The sequence below is a fragment of the Rhinolophus sinicus genome, linkage group LG18 (genome assembly GCF_036562045.2).
Source record: "Rhinolophus sinicus isolate RSC01 linkage group LG18, ASM3656204v1, whole genome shotgun sequence".
In the NCBI taxonomy this organism is placed as follows: Eukaryota; Metazoa; Chordata; class Mammalia; order Chiroptera; family Rhinolophidae; genus Rhinolophus; species Rhinolophus sinicus.
Genome location: NC_133767.1, coordinates 12014240 through 12037864, shown reverse-complemented (window position 1 = coordinate 12037864; position 23625 = coordinate 12014240). Strand labels below are relative to the sequence as shown.

The 23625-nt window shown below is 49.6% G+C and overlaps 1 protein-coding gene across 24 annotated transcripts in view; it reads left to right on the top strand.

Moving 5' to 3' along the window:
* RBFOX1 (RNA binding fox-1 homolog 1) overlaps positions 1-23625 on the top strand; it is a 1997160-nt gene that overhangs the window by 171199 nt on the left and 1802336 nt on the right. For 23 of the 24 annotated variants that reach the window (XM_074323048.1, XM_074323033.1, XM_074323028.1 and 20 more), the window contains exon 2: positions 3715-3753. The exons of the other annotated variant lie outside the window; for it this stretch is intronic. In XM_074323048.1, the coding sequence (XP_074179149.1) occupies positions 3715-3753 (39 nt within the window). The remainder of the gene's footprint in view (positions 1-3714; positions 3754-23625) is intronic. 24 annotated transcript variants of the gene reach the window in all.

Genomic DNA, 23625 nt, shown 5'->3' with positions numbered 1-23625 from the left:
CAGTTGACAGCCTCGCTTTCCAGCATCACAGATACTGCAAAATGGATTTCCACAGGGCAGCACTTTGGCATAATGCATATACATTGCTTTTTAAGGGCGGTGATGTGACACTATCTAGATGAATGCCGTAAACAAGATTTTTATAGGAGACTCTTCATTACTCTGTATCTGCCTTTAGTTACAGTCGAGCCTGGCAGTACTAGGTTTTGATTTCTTAAACAGAATAAAATGAAACTCTTAATGTGGGGAATGAATGGATCCAAGTGGTTAGAGACACATAAAAACTCCTTAAAACTATTTCATGGCACATCAAGACGACCAACAGTCAGAAAAAAACAACCACCATGGAATATTCATTTTGACCAAATTGTCCAGGGTCTCCTTGCTTTTAGCCCAGTTGTTTTCAGCAGTGCAAAGAGACGTGGCCAGAAGCCTTGCATGAGTCTGGTATTATGCAATTGTTACGCAATAACCAGACCAGGGAGGAGAGACCAGTGCAAGAGACACAGCTGCAGCGGATAAATGGGTTGAACATGGGAGCGGGGAGGGGCAGGCTCCGTGGGCAGGGACCCCGAGGATGCTCTCCTCTGACCCAGGCGATGAAGGAGGCGCAGCGGGTGGAGAGAGGGGTGTGGCTGCGCTGCGTGGGGTTGAAATGTCACTGGGACACCCTCGTGGGGAGAGCGAGAGGGCAGTCAGTTCGTGGTGCCTGCAGCTCAGGAGGTCATCAGGCCGAGACGCACACATTCCCGGGTCCTGGAGGAGGTGGGAATTGAGGTCTGGATGGGATAATAGATGGTTCCAAGGGAGGGTGGGTAAGGTGCACACACAGGCAGGTTCCTAGCGGATACCGGCATCCCGGAAAAGGCGTAGGGAAAGGACTCCAGAGGAGGAAGCGCTTTGGCAAAGAAGTCCCAAAGGGGACAGGCAGCTTTCCGAAAGGAGTGGAGAGTCAGGGCAGAGGGCTCCCGGCAAGGTGAGAAGGGAGAAGGGGAGAGGTTGTGCAGTAAAGCTGTCTGGGTGGCCAGGGGTCCCGGGCGTTGAGAGAGGCGAGGACCCCCACACCCTCTTCTTCGGAGCTGGAGCCGTCGGTGCATCCTGTGACCCCCTCTTCACTGTCTGCCCCTCCCCCAGACCAGAAGTGCCCTTGGGGACTTTGTCCATTGGAACTTCTCACTGTGTCTCCAACATTGACCACAGTTCTGGAGGGTGGAGGGAAAGAAGCGAAGAGAACGGAGGCGTTATGGTTGCTGAGGGAGGTGAAAGAGCAGGGAGAGCAGATGTCCGTACACTTCTGGGCCCCGAGGAGGAGCTGGCCTGGAAGGAGGGATGGAAGCTGAGGAAGGGGCGGGATGATGATGGCGGGAGAAGAGGCTGGGGAAGGCACAGGGCTTGGTCTTCCAAGCCCAGGGGAAAGGAGTGTGTTCATCCCTGGTCGGCGTGGAGGCCCCGGGCTCTGCCTTGGACACTCCCTCGTGGTGTGTGCCTCCCTTTGGAGCTGGGGCCACAGAACTACCTGATCCGGCCCCGTGTCTGGAAGTGGACATGGGAGGGGAAGACGGGCTCGCTACCCTGTCAGTGCCTTACAATACAGCCAGGCAGGACAAGCTCTCTCTGTTTCAAATTAAATGTATTGGGGTGACGTTGCTTAATAGCATTCTCTAAGTTTCAGGGGTACAATTCTATAATGCATCGTCTGTATATCGCATTGTGTGCGCACCAGCCAAAGTCTAGTCTCCTTCCCTCAGCAGATACTTGACTCCCTTTACTCTCTTCTACTTCCCCTCCCCCCGACCCTCTGGTAACCACTGAGCTGTTCTCTGTGTCTATGAGTTTGTTCGTTCGTTTTGTTTTGTATCCCACATCTGAGCGAAATCCTACGGCTCTTGTTCTTTTCCATCGGACTCATTTTCCTCAGCGTGATACTGTCAAGATGCATCCATGTTGTCGCAAATGACAGTATTTCACCCTTTTATTGCCGAGTAGTATTCCACTGTGTACAGGTACCATGTCTTCTTTATCCAATCGTCCACCAAAGGACCAGATTGTTTCCATGTCTTGGCTGTTGTGAAAAATGCTTCAGTGAACATAGGGGTCTTATTTGCAAACCAGAGAAATGCCACAGGCGTGCCCGATGTCACAGCCTTTGCATGGGGGTGAGAGGGGCGGCATCTCATCCCTCGGGTGTTTACCCAGCATCTATTTACAGGTTGCCTGCTTCTAAACTGTGGCTTGGGCTCTGTGTCATGCCCCCGACCGTTGCTCTTTATGGAGACAGACTGTACTGGCTGGTCCGAGCCCATGGTCACTGTGAATTTCTTGGTTATGGGCTTGGCCAACAATGACAATAAATGTGCGAATGACAGCTCTTGACACCCAGGCCTTTATTGAGTGCTGGGTGACGACTAAACTACCAGGTGACGTAGGCTGAGGAACCTGACACGCAGTGGGGGGTGTTGGGAGGCAAGAGTTGAATGTTACTGTCTCCAGGTGGCCCGGTCTGCTGCGCCTGAGACCTCGGGCAGCCACACAGAGCAGCGTCCAATCTCTGACTTCAAGATCCTGGTTTGGTTCACACCTGATACAGCTTGTTGGGCCTGGAGCCCTGGGTGGCCTCAGCCCGTGGTGGGGCAATTTCCTCCATTGGGGAAAGGCCAGGAAAGGTGTTCTCTTGTGTCTCTGCCTTGGAGTCTGAGGTGCTAGGAGCCCACAGGCACATGATGCAAGGGCTAGATGTGAGCTTCTGGCAGGAAAAAAAAAGGGGGGGGGGAGCTTGTGGCCTCTCCTCTCCCTTTGGGTGGGAGACCATCTCAGCCAGTAGGAAGGAGGGTAGAAGCATGAGCTGAGGGCAGGGAGAGAGGAAGGAAGAGCAGGTTTCCTTGGATTGGCGAACAATGTCCTGGGCACTGGGACAGGCTGGCTCCGAGATCTGCATTTCACAAAGTTCTGTGCGACTCAGCCAGGGCCCTTCCTGTGCTGGGAGCTGGCTCGCTGTTCTGAGAACAAGCGCAGCATGTGTGTGAGTCAGACCATGTGGGGCTATTGCACTGAGTAGGGTGTGGCTTTTGGTTCTGTGAAAACATGCTTCAGATCTTCCAATGGCTTTCTCACTTACTTTAGAAAAACACCCAAACTCTGTATGTTGACCTTCAAGGCCAGACATGATCTGGTCCCTTACAGCCTTCCTGATGCCTAACTACCCCCAGTCACTCTGCCCTTCCTGCTGGCCTTTGTCCACTTGTGCCTGCCCCAGGGCCTGTGTCCATGCGGTCCCTGCATTGAAAATACCAACGCCAGATATGTGTGGCTTTTTCTTGTCATTCAGTTCTCAATCCTCCCTGAACCCCAATCTAAGTAGCACCCTTCACTCTCTACCCCATAATCCATCTGTTACCGTCATTGGTCTTATCACTCTCTGGTGTTATCTTCATTTATTAGTATTTGTTGGTATTTATTACCTTCTTTATTTACTATCTTCTCCCTCCCCCCCCCCATGGCAGGGACTCGCCATCTTGTGTATTGTTGAAAACACAGAGCCTACAACAGTGCCTGGCACATGTTAGGCACCCAGTGAACATTTTCAAAACGAATGAAGCAAATATGTTTTTCCAAGGAACGTAGCTATTTTGTCGAGGAGAAAAACAAAGGAAAAACAATTGTTTCAATGTGAAACTCAATATTTCTTGTCTTTTTTTTTTTTTTTTTTTTATGCAGGATCTTCTGTCCCTGACAGCCAGCCTAATCGAAGGTCAAGTAAGTACTCATTTTTGTCCTGACAGGATTTTTGTTTAGACTGGTGGAAATGAAGGAGGTAAACAAGTCTCTATGTATTCGATTACTGTGCAAATGCAGCCCAGCCACTTAGGGGGCATGGCTAAGCAGAGGGGTGGTCATCATTTGTGCTAATAGCTTATAGTTTTTTAAACCTGCTCTCCCAGTTCAAGGGGCTCCTGGGCATAACTGGCATATGCTTGTTAGCAGGCACAGCAGCCCAATCCTGTGCCCAAGGCAGACATCTCTAATCAACCCCAGCACAATTCAACCCTTATGCAGAACAGTCGCTACTAATTGATCCAGGAAGGCTGGTGAGGCACATACTTGGCACTTTACTGTATGAACTGTAGACGTGAAGTCAGTTTTGCCAGGGTTTGGGTGGGCAGGTGGGTGCTTAGATGGCTTCTTATTAGGAACGATGACAGTGGTTGAGAGGATGGGAATCACGGTCTTGCATGATGATTTCATCATTCAGCTTTGAAGGTGAATGAAGTAAGCCGACATTTTCCAGCACGATGTCACATTTTTATTAGCTTTGAGGCCACCAGAGCTTGGCCATGTAAGAATATAATTGCACCAAATGGATCTCTACCTGGGGCAATGCATTTTTTTTATTGATTTCAACTCTATATTGTTGCTTAATAAGGAACTAATGTAATTTCTAATGAAGCCATGTGGCTCTCGGATAGATGAAGTAAGGTTTTATTTCCCTCATGATGCTGTATTCTCTCTTCAATTAAAATCTGGGAAGGAAAATTAATACAAATGTCAGAATATTTTTTGCTAAGGTTAGTGTCAAGACAGAAGCCTTGTATTACACATGTAAATCTCCTGTGATGTGGGATTGCAGAGGCACGTGACTGGCCTTGAGTGGACTAGAGATGGTTTCAGTGGCAAAGGAGGCTTCGCAGGGAGGGTGAGTCTCCGGTGTCTGTCATTTGAGTGGTGATTAGAGCGTGCTCTCTGCTCTCACTGCCCCGTCTCCTCCTGAGAGTGTCACTGTCCATCCCCTCCCCCAGGCTTGTGCTGTTGGCTCCCAGTTACAGGCAGAAGAATCTGAGGAACTATGTATTTTTTTCTTTTTAAAATAATTTATTGAGGTGAAATTCCCATAACAAAATGAGCCATTTAAAAGTGACAATGCAGAGGATAAAGGGGGTAGGGGGTGGGAGATGAGGGTAAGGGGGATCAAATATATGGTGATGGAAGGAGAACTGACTCTGGGTGGTGAACACACAATGGGATTTATAGATGATGTAATACAGAATGTACACCTGAAAACTATGTAATTTTATTAACAATTGTCACCCCAATAAATTAAAAAAAAATGACAATGAAGGGGCATTTGGTACATTCATAACACTGAGCAACCACCACCTCTAAGCATTTTCGTCACCTCAAAAGGTGATGGGATCACTCGCTCCCCATTCCCCCTCCTTCCAGCCCCTGGCAACCGTTGATCTGCTTTCGGTCTCTGTGTATTTTGCCTCTTCTGGACATGTCACATCAATGGAATCATATGTGGTCTTTTGTGACAGGATTCTTTCATTTAACATCATGTTTACGAGATTTATCCACGTTGTAACACCATCAGCCCTTCATTCTTTTGATGGTGAATAATATTCCCTCGTCAGGCTAGACCACCTTGTATGGCCATCCATTCTTCTGCTGGTGGATAGTTGGGCTGTTTCTACCTTTTGGTGAAGTGAATAGGGCTGCTGTGCCCATGCGTGTGTTTGCGCACCTGTTTTACGTTCTTTCAGGTGTGGATCTCGGAGCGGAATTTCAGGGTCAGAGAGTAATTCTGTGTTTAAGCTTTTGAAGAAGCACCAAACGGTTCCCTTCTTTAGCAAGAGGAAACTGGGTCTCAGCGAGGTCTCTCCAGTGTCTGCTGGGCTCTGAGGCCAGGCATGCTGGTTCTGGGCCATGCTCCCAACAGTTCTGTCCTGCCTTTTGGGGGTGTCTGCCCTGGTTAGCACGTTCTATTCTTTGCACTGTACTGGGGAAGGAGAGAGGAGGGCAGGCAAGCCCTTCTCATCTCCTGGGACCAAATGTATGGTTCCTGGCCAGCCTCTCCAGGGGGTTTCCTGGTTCTGGATCTGCCCTCTGTTTCCACTGGCACTTTGATCTCTAAACTTTGCAAAGTCTGCGGTTGCTGGGTCACTTGATTGAGTGGGTTTGTTCCTAGGTTGGTTGATTCAGTCACTCAGTCTCTTTCTCTCAGGCCCGACAAAGTCAACTTGACAAAAAATAACAATTCATTGGGTATCAGCTGTGAGTCATGTGATAACAGATGCGTTTGCCTAAATCTCCCCAGCACATAGGCTGACTAAGTCGCATCATCCCTGTCTGTCTTTCTACGATGTGGGGGGGGGGGGGGAAGCTCAGAGAGGAGAGGTGAAGTAACTTGCTCACAGTCACACAGCTTGTAAGCGGCAGGGCTGGGATTTGAACCCAGGTCTGTGCATCTCTGTAGCCTGCATTCTTCCCACTGTGTCTGCAGGCTTCTCTAGATGCCTCCCCCCGACTCCCCCACCCCAGGGAGGCTCCATGAAACGGGACATGGAGTTGCCAGGTCCCCAACATTGCTGGTAGCCCAGGAAGCTGGAAACTGGATGCTTCTCAGGTGAGGGAGAAGAGGGTGATAAAGGTGACGTGGGCAGGCAGGTCCCGCCCCCAGGGAATCCTGGCTCCCCAGGCACCAAGCAGTTAAATGCTCTGCCTGGAAAATGACTTCCGGGAGGCTGCACGTCCCCTGGGGTCCCCTCTCCTGAGCGTGATAAAGCACGCGGGTTTGCTGGGGCATATTTATACCTGCTCTGTGCACAAGTTTCAATGGCAGTAATTCTCTGACCTTTTAAAATGGATAAATCTCCTTGGCAGTAGCATATTTCTCAAGCTAAGCTCAGAGTAGGGGCTGAGGCCGTGGGAGATGTGGCCACACCAAGGAGAGGGTTGGTGAACCCCACGGGGTTCTGTTCTGAAAACCTGCCACGCCCACGGCCCCACTCAGGCCGGTCTGGGTAGGAAAAAAAAAGCGTGTTTTGGCTGGAGTGTGAGGCCTTGCGTCACCTCCTAGATGGATGGAAGCAGGAAGGCTGTTTTTCAGATGGCAACAGATTTATTCCTTTGATCACCTGCCTTCCTCTGCCTCCTCTGTGAGCGCTGATGGATATTCTGTTCTCACGTCTCCTTTATTCCGTTATTCGCCGTCACAGGGAACACGGGGAGAGAATCTTATTATCACGGGCTCTGTACCTCCCTTCCAGCATCACCAGGGAGCCTAAGAACCTCTGCGGTTGGCGGTTCCCTTCCTTTTATCTTTCCTTTTTTCTCGCTCCAGAGCTTCCGACCAAGAGGCATGGGAGAACCCGGAGAGAGGGTCTGGCAATTCTCAGACACCTACTTTGGGTCAGGTGGACACCCCCCCCCCCACAAGAAAGGTTAGTATTAACCCATTTGCAGGTGTGTAGCCTCAGGCTCAGGGAGGCAAATAGCCTCCCAGGTCAACCAGCTAAGCAGAGGAGGCAGGACAAGAATGAAAATCCAGACCTCGGAGTATTCGCTCTGCCTCAAGAACAGGGCGAGGCAGTGTGGACGTCCCAGCAAGTCTCCTTCCCAAAGCCCAGGTTCTTCACTTAGTTCTCAGACCCCTCGGGACGGGGTCTCACCGCCTTTCAGCAGCTGTCTGGGCATTCACAGTGCCCTCCCTGTTTGAGAAGCTGGGACTGGCTTCCCAGCGATCATTTCCCAGCAGAAGGAATGTGCTTTGCTGCTCGGCAAGTCTCAGTTCATAATTACCAATGTAATTAGAGCAGGATTTACCATCTGAGCCTCTGTGGATGCTGCAAGAACGCCTGCACAGGTAGCTCTCATGTAGAAGGGTGTCTGTCCCCTAAGGCACCTCAGGGCCCCAGCAGACCACGTGGGTTTACCTGCTCATAATTCCCAGGCAGGTCCAGAGGCTCCCATGGTTCCAAGAATAATGCCCAGACACCCTGCCACGAGCTGGCTCCCAGACCCCTTTCTGACCTTCTCCACCCCGCTCCCCCGCCCATCCTGTAGGCTCTCAGATCCAATGCCACCTCCTTTTGGGGGCCTGTGATGAATGGCCAGAAGTGTCAGCCTCTCTCTTGTCCCCACAATGCTCTTTTGCATCGAACATTTTATCTTCTCCATGGCACTTAGCACCATCTGCCATAATATTCTTTTCTTGTTCTCAGGTTTATTTGCTTGGCTCTCTCTTACTAAAACACGTCAGAGAACCAGGTCTTGTTCACTTGTCTTCACGTATCTTGTGGAATGAAAACCTGAGACCTCAACTGACACCATATTATGTCTGTTACACTCTATCACATCCCGTTGTTTATTATCCTGTCTCTGTTTTTAATTACTTTATCTTCTTTCCACCCCCATCCCTTTCTTTTTTTGTGCGTGGAGGAGATCTGTAAAATTCCTAATAAGTACCTTATCTTTGTATTTCATTGGCTCCCCAGCATCTTATGTAGTGGCTGGTTTGGAGTAGCTTCTCAATACATGTTGGATGGATGGATGGATAGATGGATGGATGGATGGATGGATGGATGGCCGGATGGATGGCCGGATGGATGGGTAGATGAATAGATGGATGGATGGATGGATGGATGGATGGATGGATGGATGGATGGATAGATGGATGGCCGGATGGATGGCCGGATGGATGGCCGGATGGATGGGTAGATGGATAGATGGATAGATGGATGGATGGATGGATGGGTGGGTGGGTGGGTGGATGGATGGATGGATGGATGGATGGATGGATGGATGGATGGGTAAATGGATGGATGGATGGATGGATGGATGGATGGATGGATGGATGGATGGGTGGGTGGATGGATGGATGGGTGGGTGGGTGGATGGATGGATGGATGGATGGATGGATGGATGGATGGATGGGTAGATGGATGGATGGATGGATGGATGGATGGATGGATGGATGGATGGATGGATGGATGGATGGATGGATGGATGGATGGATGGATGGATGGATGGCCGGATGGATGGGTAAATGGACAAATGGATGCGTGGGTGGGTGGACGGGTGGATAAATGAGAAAGTCTGATTGATTTCTCCTGAAATACCCTTGGACTCTTGTAAAAGTATGCTCTCTATCTGACGAACCTTATTAATTTTACAATTCAGGAGCCTTGGATCCTTTATTTTTCATCTGAGACGGGTTGGCTAGGGTTTTTCAGAGCTACTAGACATCTGTCAGTTTTTCTTGGTACTGGTCAAAATTTGTGCTTTATCTATTTTGAGCCTATGTCATTTGATTCACAAAGGCTATGTATTGACCAGCATTGGTCATTGAACCCTTTATGAATAAAAATGACTGTCTTGAGTTCGGTTGATACTTTCTGCCTTGGGTTTTCCTGAAATCTACCTTGCTTTCCATCTTTCTTGGGTTCCTGTGGGCCTGCACACATCCTTTCATTGTTACTGTTCTGTTTTTCATTTCCCTTTTTTGTGTGTGCCATTTTTCTCTGGGAAGTAGCCTATGGATGCATCTTGTTTATTCACCGAGTCTGAGAGCTGTAGCTTTCTAACAGAGGAGTTTAGTATATTTGCAATAATAGGTATGTTTGATCACCTGTCGTTTAAAAAATTATTCCTTGTAAAGAACTTTCCGGCTTCATTTGTCTTCTCTCTTCTTGGCTCTGTGGATTGTTTGATTTGCTTTGATCTCACCTGCTGATTTGGAAGGTGGGCATCCTGTTATTAATTCCACACTGCCTTTCAGTGGCTGCCTTTCACTTCTTTGAAAAGGATGCTCTAACCCTTGTTTCTCTGAGAGTCCAAGTCAAGAATGAAATGGCCTCTTTGAACTCCGTCCAGGCAAGATGGCATTTAATTCACCTGCACTTTGCCTTTCTCTGCACCTTCTTCCATCTTCCCAATCCTTGTCACTGTAATTGGGAGCTTCAGAGCCAGCGTGATGTCCCTAAGTCATAATTTTGACATAGTCACAGTGACAGTAATGCTTGTGGAGGTGTTACTGTGTCACAGGCCCTGTGCTAAGCACCACCCAGAGAATTCCTCGCCTAATCTTTGTGACAACCCAATGACGGACCACCCTTTGCCTCCGCTTTTAGATGGTGAACATGAGTCTTGGTGGGGGGATTTCCTAACGTGCTTGAGCTCACGCATTTGAGCTGGGGGCAGAACCCTCAGTACCTGGGCCTGGCTCTAGCTCCTAACCCTTAACTGTTCTGTTTACTTTCCGAAATGACTGCTGCCAGCTGTGGCTTTTGGAAATGCATTGACACCCAGCAGCTCATTGGGGCTCTTACCTGCTCTGTTTCCACCCTTGGTGCTCCCTTCTAGAATTAGATGGAAGAGATTGAGCCCCAACGTCTGGACCTGCACCACTCACATGGCAGGGTGTGGAGGAAACCCCAGGGGCTCTTATTAAAATGCAGAACCCTGTTCAGTAAGGCTGGAGTGAGGCCTGCGAGCCTGCATTTCTTGGAAGCTCCAGGGCACTGCTGCTGAGGCTGGTCCAGACCCCGTTCCTTTCTGTTGATTCTGTGCTGCTCCAGAGCCGAGTCGCTCTGCTGGCTTAACTGGCCTTGCTTTTCTTGGTGCTGTAGCTCATTACTCTTTAATGCAGTGGTTAAGCCAATGGACCCTGAAGACAACTGCTTCAAGTCAAATCCCAGCCCTGCCTCTCTCTTCCTAGGATGACGGTATCCCTCTCACTGGCTGTTGTGGGGTTCAGCAAAGGAAGATAAATGAAGTGTTTAGAATGGTGTTGGGCACATGCCGAGGGAAAGGTACATGCTGGGTGCTATTATTTGCTCCATCGAAGTCCTCTGATTCGTCACTACACAAACCCTTGGCTGCCCCCCTCATGCTGCCCTCCCCAGCTCCTTTCCCAGCCTCTGGGGTTCATGCAGATTCTGCTCTTAACCTCCAGGTACTTCCTGTTTCCTCTACATGAACCCTTTCATCACTTCCTCCATGCAGCCCTCCTGGTTAACCCTCAGTCTCGTCCTCTCAGTCCTATAAGAATGTCTACCTCTCCATCTGGTTGCAAGAGTTCATACGGAGCTTTTTGTAACTGACGTGTTTGTGTGTATGGATTTGGAAGACACACTTTGGCCAGCTCTTTGGATTGGGGGCAAGGCCCCTGGAGATGATTTGAGTAAGAACAGAGAGTGCTGCTCTGGGGGACTCTTCTTCCCTAGTGGGTGGGACCAGCTCAGAATCGGAGGGAATTAGGATGACAGGTTTAGAGGTCAGTAGGTGGGGAGAGCAATGGAAGAAGAGGAGGAAAAAGACGTGAGGCAGCTGCCTTGTGGAGGAAAACTTTGGAGACAGTTCAGAGATTTTTCAAGGGAATTGTCAGGAAGTTGTTAGGTGCACCATTTTCCTTTTTCTCCCCGACTCATGAACTGGTCAGTAAAATGTCCATTTCCTGTCAGTGTTTTGTGGTGTTGGCTCTGTTTCGGGGGCTGGTGGCGAAGTGCTAGGTATGGTCTCAAGGTGGGCAGGGCAGGGGTCAAGTTGACCCATTGGCAGCTCATCTGCACGGAGGTGGGACTCCAGTGTTAGTATTTTTGAAAACTTCCCAGGTTGATTCCGTTGTGCAGCCAAGGTTGGGGACCCCTGACTTCGAGCCACATGCCCCACATTTCTTGTGTAGTGTGTTCGGTGTTGAGTTCCCAGAGCAGCTTTTAAAAAAAGGTGGTGGCCACGTTTCTGTGGTCAGGTAAGTTTGGGAAACAAGGTGAGTTAGGTTTCTTCACCTCAGGGCTTATCCACACCTTTATATGGAGGCTATGCTTTGACCATACAATCTTTTTGAGGAATATCTGTTAACATTCTATGGACACTTGGTGGCTGCTTTTTATCTGCGGGCCCTAGAGCCAATTTCCGCTGAAAAGTTCCACTGGAGACCTAATTTACATCGGCGGATTTGGTGATGATGATGGCGCTGTGAAGGAAAGAGTAGTTTTGGTTATGGTCACCTTGTGACCAAGCCAAGACTCAAAGGACCCGGAGAGAGACGCTCAGCCCCCCACCTCAGCCCCACCCCCCCGCCCCCTGCCTCCCCAGCTGGGGCCAGGCTGTCTTTCCTTCCAGGTGGCCCAGACTGTCATTTCCAATTTGGGAAACAGCCTTACTTTGCATAAGTGATTGAAGTAATTACACTGGTTGTTTCTCTTAATCTACAAGATGCTGAGTAGGGATGGGACAGCTAATGGTGTTAGTTCTGATTTGTTCTAGATTGTTTTTGATGGACCGTCATTGCCTTATCACTCACCCTAATTGCACGCTCCATATCGGAGTGGGGGGGGCCTGGGTGCGTGTGACACCACACTCTCCGCTCCTCTGATGGGCTTGTATGTCACATGGATTCCTGACACCTACTTCTCTTAGTAGGTGGATGCTTCACAGCTTTCTGGGTGCCGAAAGGGTTCCCTGGAGATGCAAAGTTGCTGGACAATGTCTCCTGTCACTGAAGGATATTTCTGGCTCAGGCACTATTGTCCTTCCCCAGCCTTTAGCGAGACGTGTTTCGTCAGTTCAGGCAGAATGGATGTGATGGAAAGCTCAGCTCACCCAACCCAAAATGGGGTTCTCCTTGCACCTCATGGAGGCCAGCCTGGCTGACCCACTCTGAGGTGACCATTTCTTTTTTGTTCGAGCAGCTCAGTAGGGAAGGAGTAAGGAATCCAAAGTCCATAGAGCAGAAATTCTGCTGCCAACACCTCTCTTAGAGGAGCAGGTGATGAAAGAGGCAGCCAAACATGCCTGATTCTCCAGCCAAATGTTACCTCCTCCCTGGGGGCTCAGCTGGGCGGAGTAAATTCCAGAGCTGTGGCATTTTCATCCCAAGGGATTAGACTAGCAAAGGGAGTTTGAGTTCTCACAGTGGGACCATCTTCATGCCGTCCGCTCCGAGCAGACAGACGGAGGGAAGGCTGAGTATTTACAGCTGGTGTGAGTTCCCAGTACGTCTTCCAGTAATGGGTAATAAATGTGCAGTTATTTAATTTGGAGTCAGGGCAGCAGCGCTATCGATTACCTGGAACGTCTGAAGCTCCGGATGGTGAAAGCCCCTTGTGCGAAGCAGTGTGTCTGCAGCAAATCGTTGAGCGTTTAAAGTTAAACAGACACACATAAAACATGCATGAGGTGATTCTCATTGGCCTTGTGAGTGCCGATTTAGAAGTGTTAGTCAGCTCTGAGATGCCAGCCCCAGATTCAGACATGCAGGAGGATGGATAGCATCTGCTTATCTCTTCAGATCTGCTTTCTGCTCTTCTCTCCCCGTACAATGTGCCCAGGAGGCTTCCCTGTGTATAGCACCGCAGCACGCTCCCTCGCACACTGGCTCTGGTTGGGCTTGGGCACTAGGGAGCCACAGCCGTTTATAGGGGGAGGGAGGAGCAGGCAGGGCATTTACAGACCCTGTTCTATCCTGTGGGCTGCTGCATTCCCAAACTAAGATCTCAGGCAACCCTGTGAGTCTATATTCAGGCTCAGAGATGGTGTCTGAGTCGGGAATCCCGCTGTTACTCATCCCAGAGCACTGCATTATCTCTTGTGGTTCCACTGCCACCTGCCCACACCTTTCAAAACAGTCCCTTTATTAAATGCCTCTCAAATTAGCCGAATTTGAGTGTGCCATCTGTTCCCTCCCGGGACCCTGGCTCATACAAGGGGTAAGACGTGGCTTATTCCACTACATAAAAATGGAGTCACAGTTTAAATGCCACCTTTTCAGAGTGACTTCCCTGACCCCTGTTCTCGATTACAGCATCTGTTTGGCTTCCTTGGTGGCACTTGTCAAATCTTGGTGCTGTCGTTTGGCTGGTTTGTTGGTGTGTTTGTGGCTCCTCTCCTCTCCGAGTACAAGCACAGAGAAGTTAGGGGACTTGCCCAAGGCCACACAGCTAGGAGAAGCAATGTGAGCCCAGGTCTTTGTAATTCCAAAGGACCCCTCCCGGAGCCACACCTGCACCCGAGCTGCAGGCGGGGTACTAACTATTTCCCTAGAATCTCTCCATCCTTGTTACTGCCTGTATTCAAAGCTCAGGTTTCTTCAAACGCTCCCCGAGCCCAAACTTGCTGCCTCTTTCCTCCCAGGTGTTTTACCTGGATGTAGAGATAGAAATGGGTCCTTCCCTTCCTTTGTTACCCTCTCCCCATCCTCCAGCCCAGCCCAGAGGGTCAGGAGCTTCACCCCTGTCCACAGGCCTGTCTTTCTCCTGTTGGGAGGTGATTTCTACCCCCAGGCCTGCCAGGTGCTGGGGCCACTCAGGTGACAGGCTCCTCCCAGGAGACGGGAGCTGTCTCACATTCAGAGTGACTTGTGATCTGAGTTTCCTTCCAAAGGGAGGCCCACAAAAGAAATCCCCCCGTTCTCTGTAGAATCCAGTGACGTGTGTTGAAGTGTTTGACCACAGGTGGAAGCTGATGGGGGTTTTTCTCCTCATCTCCCTCAAAGGTCCCAAAGAGAGGGAGATAAAAGCACATGCACCCAGAAACACCTCACCCATCTACACATCATGTGTAGATAAAAAGCAACTCCTATAGTTCTGTTTCTCTAAAACACAGACATACTATAAAGAAGAAAACCAAAAAAAATGTCGCATGATGTCATCACCTAGCTCACCCCTGCGGATATTAAAAATGCACTCGTTTAGACAATTCAGGTGGGACAGAAAGGCACAACATGTCCCCTCCCCTTGACCCCTCCAGCCCAGCCAATCCTATTTCCCAAAGGCTTCCTGAATTCCTTCTCGAAGAAGGGCCTACGGTTCTGCGTGAATGTACTCATGCTCCCAACATGGTCACACATAACACACTCTTTTGTGACTTGGTGCACTTTGTCTTGTATCTCGGAGTTCTGTCCTCAGCACAAATAGTTCTTTTCTTCACAATGACGATATAACACGCCGTCGTATGGGTGTGCCATGATTTCTGGGACCTTGACAGGTTGCTTCCACTATTTTGCTCTTAGAAACAGGATTTCAGTGAACATCACTGTGCCTATATCTTGTCCCATTTTGCAAGGACATGCGTGTAGAATACATTCCTGAAGGTGGCACAGCTCCGCCAAGGGTCTACACATTGCAAATTTCAGGAGATAGTCATAAATTACCCTTCACGATGGTTGTAGCCACGTATACGATCCCTGAACACCAGTGCCTGGGACACTCAAGTGTATTAATTCTAAAGATATTCAGACGCCCAGTGTTGGAAATGGAGAAGTGAGTTTGCTCTTTTTGTGTATATTCACATTGGTCCACACGCGTCTGTGGTGTCACTTTTCACGTGGAGTTGATTTTTCTTTTCACCTCTGGCTCCCTCATGAAACTGGTGTTGTCAAAGGCAGATTCAGGGTCTTCAATTCAGCATTTTTTTTTTGTTTGTTTTTGAATGCTTTCGAAGAGCTTATTTGAGCCAAACCGACAACATGTGCCGGGGAACAGGATCTCAGATGCTCCCAAATTCAGCACCTTACCCAACCCAGAAGCCAGCTTGCAGCCGATGTTTATACATGCTGGCGTGACTTTCTCAGCTGTTCCGTTCCATGTAACAAACTGCCATGGAAATGCATTCCCACTGTGTGTCTGTCTTCTTGGCCGTGGCCATTTGCTGGGCCCTGGAAAAGGCAGATACCTGTGTAACTCACTCAGGCTAAAATTTCTCTTGCTCAGACGGCCGTAACAAATTAACCACAGACTAGGTGGCTTAAATAACAGATATGCATTTCCTCACAATTCTGGAGGCTGGAAGCGGGAAATCAAAGTGTGGCAGGGTTAGTGCCTTCTGAGGCCTCGCTCCTGGGCCTGGAAACGGCCGTCTCCTCTGTGTGGCCTCACATGGTCTTCGCTGTGTTTTCTGTGTCCTAATCTCTTCATATGAGGACACCAGTCATATTGGATTAGGGCCTACCATAATGACCTCATTTTACCGTAATTACCTCTTTAAAGACCCTGTTGCCAAATACAGTCACATTCCAAGGTACTAGGGGCTAAGGCTTCAGCATCTGATTTTTGGAGGGGCCCAACTCTGCCCTTAGCAGCCATCCTGAAATTTATTCCTTGCTATAATGGTGACAGGGATCCCTGGCATCCCAGTAAGGATGCTATATTAGCAACTTCTGCTGTGATAAGCCACAGCTTGGGCCTTATTGTTCCTCATTCCGGGGACACGATGACTTTCTTGTTCCCAGCACTCCTGCCTCCTGAAGAGTCTTACACTCCATTCTGCACTTGGAAGCAAAGCGTTTGCCTCCCAGACCGAGAAGAAGATGGGCAGATGTGCGTTCGGCGATTTCTCCTGCCTCTTGGAGCCCAGCCAGGGCTGGCTGGTGAGGTGCGACTTTTCATGGGTGAAGCCCGTGGAGGACGAGAGCCGGGGCTGCTGCCAAAGTCGCTGTGCGAGCCAGGAAGGGAGACAAAGTCGGCACTTGATTCCAATCTAATTATCCATGCTAATGCTGATGGATTGTGGGCCGTGTGTAGAGGGCGGCATGTACCCAGATTCGGAGCCCTCACCCAGGTCCATTGAGAAAGAATGTCGTGATCAATTAAAGGTGTCTGCCCAGGGTACAGGGCAGAGTATGGGGGCATTGGTGCCACTTCTGCTGGTAAATGTCCCTTCCTTGTGCACAAAGCTGGCCATCCTAGCACGCACGACCCTTTGAGAACCTCTGGGTGAACAGCTTCTCTTAGGTGCAAGGAGCGTATCTTTGGGCTTAGTTTGCTCCCTGGACAAGGGATATTCTCCATGCCCTGAAGGGCTAAGAAAAAGGTGAGAATCATTGCTTTTTGGAGACTGAAAGCAGATGTGGGTCAGAAGACCCTTTTCCAATCCCTCACTTTTGAATTTTCTCGGAGAAGTGACCCATCGTCTAGCAGTCACTGAAACTGGTCACACACGTCAGTGTCTAGTTCTGAATCCAGAATGAGCCTTTGCGTCTGTGGCCCCGTGTAGAGGAGTCCTTAAAACATTTTACAAAGCATGACTTAGGGGTGGGGGGCATGAGGCTGGTGCAAATATTCTCATTGTCAGAGGGCTCTGGACTTGGGGTTCTCCAATGGGCTATTGTGACCTTCTGGGGCCATTCAAGAAGCGCCAAGAGTAGGGGTGGCAAAGGCCATGCATGCACCACCAGATGCTCTTGGCAGACACCAGTAGTCCATCGAGACACACGTGGACTCTAAAGGCCTGTGATCACCATTCTTTCTCAGGTCTGGTTCCACATGTCCCCTAGAGGAAGCCTTGCTAATCCCAAAAGGCACGTCCCCTCCCATCCCCCACATATATCACACAGCAGATGTGCTTTAGGATTCCTAAGGCGCCTTCAGATCGAATTCCCTCCAGTTTCCACGCCCTTCAGATCTCATCTTGTAGACTGACAGCTTGCTGTCTGTATGGCCGTCCTGGTTGTCAGGCTCCCTGTTTTGACGTGTGAAATATGTGAGCCTCACCACGTCTGGCTATGCCCACTTGGCTTTCATCGTGCTCCAGACAGGATCCGAGCTGAAATGTGTCATCTGATCTGCTGATAAAGCAAAGACCCGTTGAGCGAATACAGATCTGAATGCGCATGTCAGTTATCTAGTGCCTTGTAACAAACGGCCCCCACACTGTGCAACTTAAAACAGCGAATATTTCTTATCCCATTGCTTCTGCTTTAGTCCTTTCATTAGAACAAATCAATAAGTTCAGCCTCCATTTCAGTGGAGGAGATTAGACAAGGGTATGAATACCATGAGGGGGGACCATCTTGGAGGTCACCTACCACAATCCCAGTACATGATGTGCTTAGTAATAACAGCGATATTACAAACATTACACACGTATCAAATGCCAATGACTTGTATGGATTTTAAAATTTATTCCTCACTATTCCTCAGAGGGAGGGGTACCATTGTCCCCATTTCACAGATGAAGAAACTGACACTTACAGAGGTTAAATAACTTGCCCAGGCCGTCCGACTTGGAAGGCCAGGTGTTTGAACCATGAGGCCCCATTCATTACCCTTGAACTCCTTTAAGGGGTTTCCTTAAACACTGTCAAGAACTTTAGAAGTGCCTATGAATGTGAATCCTGTGTGGGAACATGAGAATGCACTTGGGCTGGGGACCAGGATAGAATTTGTGTTCTGGTTCCTTCTCTGTTACTTAACACTGTAAATTGAGGGATATTGTTATTCTCTTGGACTTCATTTTCTCCATCTGCAAAACAGAGATGATGCTGGTTGTCATGTTATAGGATTACGGTGAGGCTGGAAAGAGGCAGCACAGGCAAAGAACTCCGAGCTCCTCGTAGGAACTCAGTAGGAGCCAGTCTCCCTTTCCCCTGCTTCCCAATCATGTATTCTCGTTTTGACAATTCTTTTCTCTCCCCAGAAGTCCCTCCTCTAAGAATTGCTTTATTCTAGTCGTGTTCTTAAGTAATAACACTTAAAATCCTATAAAAATGTTCTGCAACGCAAGCTTCTCCCTATGCCGTCCCAGGGATAAGACCTGACTGCGGGCTGTCAAAGTGTTTGAGGCTAACTTTTGGGTTCCCTCCAGGGTCGTTGTACTTCCGGAAATGACCCGTGATGGAGAGAACATTCGGAGAGAGGGACGCGCGGGCTCCGTGGAGTTTCTCGTTCTCCATCTGACTTCTGGCTTGGATGTGTTACCTTTTGAGCAAGCAGGGAGGAGCCAGGAATCCGAATGTCTTCCTGGCAGATATCACTGTTCTACTCCATCACTGTTTGGAGAGAACAGTTTTACGTGTGGACTCCCTGGCATGGGCAGATGGGGAAACTGGAGGAAAGAAGGTTTGGGCAGATGGCAGCAGGTGCCTAGAGTACCCAAATGCCAATTATCTGTCAGGTCTTCTTGATTTGGAGGAAACAGTACTCTGCTCAGAGAAGTGCCTGGTGTGTCTCGGTGTCCCCTGGTCAGCCTGAGCAGTGAGCGTCAGTCTCACTTGCTCGCAAGTCCATTCTGCTGTTAAGTGAATCAATCCCAGGAGATAGAGAAGACATTGGCCAAGACTCAATGCCCTCGTGTCTGTGCACGTGCAGCAATAGTGGTCAGACTTGGGTATTTGTTTTCTTTTGAATTTGAACTTGAACTTTCCTAGAATGGCTTCCTGGGAATTTACAATACAAACCTAAGACTCTTTTGCTTGGCTTAAAACAGACCCAGCAACGTTAGAACCCCCTTTATCTCGTCAGCATCATCTCATGCCTCATTCTCTTTCTCCTCAAACGCTCTGGCCTCCGGGGAGATTCAGTTCCCATCAAAATGCCACCAGTCCTTTGTATACGCTTGTTCTTCTCAGAATGCTTTTCCCCACCTTCTCTCTGTCCCTTCCCTGTGAGAACTCATTGTTCAGGGCTCAGTTTGTACGTCACTTCCTTCAGGAAGCCTTCCTGGAGTTCCCCAATAAGGTCAGGCTCCACACTACATGCTATGAAAGCTCCTTGTGTTTTTTCCTTGGAACCCACTGTAGCTGTAACTGCAGCTTGAATTATCTGTCTAGTGTCCAACTGTCCCATTGGACCAAAGGCTCCCTGAGGGTGAGGATAAGGCCCATCTTGTTCCCTACTGAATTCCTACCACAGGACCTGGGAAAGAGAAGAGAACGTGCTTACTTGTAATTTCTTTTTTTAAACGAATGAGGGAACGATGTGGAAAAACAGGAGAGTGGAGGGACCAAAGATGGTGTGAGAGTCGGATCTTGCAGGACCCGGAAGCATGGCTTGGCTCTGGGTCTCTTTGGCTTGTTGGGTGGAACTGAAGGGTGAGCCCTTTTCTCTCTCCTGGAAACTCAGGTCTGGAGGGACTGGGCTTGGTCCTTGTCCTGGGAGGTCCAGAGATTGTATTCTGGGAAAATAGAGGCCCTAGAGCCGCCCTTACTGTCGCTGGGATTCTCTTCTGTGCTAGAGACGGTGGCACGTGGGGTCTAAGGAGCAAGACAGAGATGACAGTTATTCTTACAAGATGCTGGGGCTCATGTCTGCCTTGCAGACAAGGGAAGCTTTATCAGACCTCTCCTTGCCCTTGACACGCATTGTCTCCTAGAAATGAGGATGATGGTGATAATGGAGGATGATGGTGGTGATGGAGGGCGATGGTGGTGATGGTGATGGTGATGATATAATAGGTAAAACTTGAGTGCTGATTTACCTGTCAGTACTCCGCCCAGCACTTCAAACACATTAGCTCATGTAGGCCTTGCAGAGACAGTCTGCGGTAGTTTCTATTTCTGGCGTTATTTGCGTTTTCATAACTGAGGACACGAGGGTACAGAAGGGTCACGTAACCTGCCTGAAGTCACACTGTTAGTAAGCGGCAAAGCCAGGCCTGATCACCAGCTCTGGCTGACACCAACGCTCCGTGGGCAGAACAGGGAGAAGTGGGGGCATTGCCGCATTCCTGGGGTGCCAGGTCACTGAAAGCCTCATCAGTTTTCTTCCCTCACCTGGTCTATCCTCTCCCTTGGTTGTACTCAACCCTGCACTTAAGGTGAGGCGTCAGGGACTGGAGCTTGAGCTGAGAGTTGTCAGCTTTCTCAGGAGGAGGATGCAGGGAAGGACCTGGGTGTAAACATCCTTAATGTCCAGGGCCTGTCCTCGAGGGCTGGTTTAACGCACAGTTCTGAAACTAGGCAGACTTGGCTTCAAATCCAACTTTTAGCCCTAACTGGCTGTGTGACCTTGGACAAGGTGATGTCCTTGTCTTTCCCTGTCTAGGACTCACTTTCCTTGTCTGTAAAATGGGCGCAGTGGTGCCCACCCATACATCTGCCATGCCGTGTAGTAAGTCCTCACCTATGGGCTGATATTATTTGTGTTGCTGTCACTATTATCTCAGGAGCTCAGAGCCACCAGGGGAAGGGGCACCAACATCCCCCTGAGCACTGGTATGTGCCAGGTCCCTGACAAAATGACCTCCCGTGGCCCTCATATCCTAGGAACTGGGCAATTTCCCTGTGAGAGAGATGGCTTAGACAGTTCAAGTCGCTTTCTTGGGGTCATGCAGCTGATTCAGTGCCAGAGCTGGGATGTGGGACTCAGCCTCAGCTCCCGAGCCGCCTTCTTCCCTCCATCAGACCCGAGTACTCCAGGTAGCTGCCAACCTTCTTGGCACCGTAAGTGCTGAATCCTAGGACATCTCACAGCTCAGAGCATCTGGAAGGAGGTCAGCCCCAGGCCTGGCCTGTTGTTTCCAACTGCTGTCGATCGTGCTGCTGCCAGCAGGCCGACCTCGGCCACCATCAGCTCAGAAGTCTGTGAGGGGCAGCCACTGGCCTGGCGTGAACTTGTCGGCAGCTTCGAGCTGGATCTAAGGGGGTGGATGCCTGCTGCCTTCTGTGACCTCTTAGTACTGCGAGGAGGAGGGTGGGGAAGCTATTGTCTAGTTCAGGTTGGTAGGAATAACAAGTACTGATGACGTTTGGAGCCAGACATCACAACCCCATGAGGTGGGAGGTATCACCTCGTCCTTTCACAGAACAGGAGGGTCAGGGATTTGTTCAAGGTCACCCAGCTGGCAGTGTCAGTGTCTGGACTCCAACCCAGGTCGCCCTGACTCTTAGCCAAGATGCTCCTCTCTGTGTGTGCAGGGCCTCAGGGAGGCAAAGAGGAAAAGGGCCCTGGGAACACAGCATTGCTATCCTGAGCTGTCTCTCACGGAGAATTGCTTTGGGACGCTTTTGAGAACAGAATCTTCAGCCTGCGATGGTGCTGAGCTGAGGGCTGGGGACGGTGAGTGTGGCCGGGCCCTGCCCTGGCTCCTCCGGGTCCTCCCGCGTGTGAGCTCAGAGCGTCTGCTGCTCTTCAGGCAGCCCTGAAACTTCAAGGAGGCCTTGCTAGCCAGATTCCACCCCAGAGCGGGAGCTGGGAGCGCGGGGTTCATGAGGCTGCTGCGCCCCCTGCAGGCCGTGGGCACGTGATGCATCTACCTCTGCACTGCGAGCTTTTTTTATTTTTAAGAAGCAATTTTAAAATTGAAGTATAATATACACATAGAAAAGCAACTGATCTCGAGAGTATAGCTTGACAAGTTATCACAGAATGAATATATCTGGGACCTCGGCACCCCAGAGCCACCATCCCCTCAGCACTCCCCCTCCCCCGACTAGTTGACTGTCTAACTGTAGGTTCCTTTTGCTTGTTTTGAACTTCATATAAATGCGATCGCACTGTATGCATTCTTTTGTATCTAACTTCTTTTGCCCCAAAGCAATACATACATGCGTTCAGCAGACGATATGTACTAGAATGTTCATAGCAACACTATTCAGAATAGCTCCAAATAATTGACAGTGTTTTTTGTTAATTTTTTTTGGTTAATTTTTTTGGGAGAATGTTGGGGAACAGTGTGTTTCTCCAGGGCCCATCAGCTCCAAGTCGTTGTCCTTCAATCTAGTTGTAGAGAGCACAGCCCAGCTCCAAGTCCAGTGGCTGTTTTCAATCTTTAGTTGCAGGGGGCGCAGCCCACCATCCCATGGATGGGAATCGAACCGGCAACCTTGTTGTTGAGAGCTTGTGCTCTAACCCACTGAGCCATCCGTGCCGGACAGTGTTTTTACACACTGGAATTCTACAGCAGTGAAAACACATTAACAACTGCTCTGCATGACAACGGGAATGAATCCTCACTGACTTACATTCACATGCCTTTCAGATGTGCCCAGGAGCTCTCTGGGCAGCCACTGAAGCCCGGCCAAAGCCAGTACGGGAACCCAGCCCCTGAGAACACGTCTTTGTGCTATAAACATCCTGTAGCCCAGGTGTTCTCAAGCCTAACTGCCTATTAGAGTCATCCACGGGGCTTTAAGTAACAAAATAACACAAAGGAAAACAAATGAACAACAATGTCCACCAACACTGGTATTTTTTTTCAAGTTTCCCTGGTGACTCTCCTGTGTGGTTTACACACATTCAAGTTGAGAACTGCAATGTGTGGTCCTGGGCCAGCGGCAGAGGCATCACTGGGTCCTGGTTAGAATTGCAACCCCCCAGTCCCCATCCCGGAACTCCTGACTCGGAAACTCAGCGTGTGGGGCCTGGGTTGTTTCAGTGGGACCTCCATGGGGCTCTGCTGCACACGTAGGGGAGAGAACCCCAGTAGGACTGCTCCTCTCTGCAAATGCTGAGGGTTTCAGTAAGGATTTGTTGGATGAGGGGAAACGCAGAGGTCACAGGGATTCGAGTTTTCCAATTCCAAGGAAAGCTTCTCATGCCAGTTTATTTAATGTCTCTTCACTTAGGACTTCCTGTGTGCCAGGCCCCGTGCTATGTACTCAGGGCTCGGTGTGACCTCACGGAGTTTGCAGTCTAATGAGGGAAGACAGACTGTCCCAGTAAGACAGAGTTTCAATAAGAGCAAAGTACAGGGTGCTACGAGGGCTTGGCAGGAGTGAGAAGCACCAGGCAGCTCTTCTCTGAAGGATGTGATCTTAGCTAAGACAAGGAGATGGAGAGGATTTAATTGAGTAAAAGTGGAACAGAGAACTTTTTAAGCATAGGAAGCACAGCATGTGCAAAGGTCCTGTGGCCGCAGAGACAGTCCTGTGCTTTTTTTGGACTAATGGGTGAGCCATTTGGGTGAAATGACATTTACCTTCTTCCACTAAAACCATCTGCCATCAAAGCGGGGTAGGGACTTGCCTGTTTTCTTCTGATTTTCAAGCAGTGACCTTTATGGGAGAAGAAAGCAGACCTTGATTTTTCTCCACCTTCACTGTAGGATCCTATTTACTTCTTTTGACCCTGGAGCCTAGATCGGGGATTCATAGACTATGGCCCATGGGCCAAATCTGATCGACTGCCTGCTGTT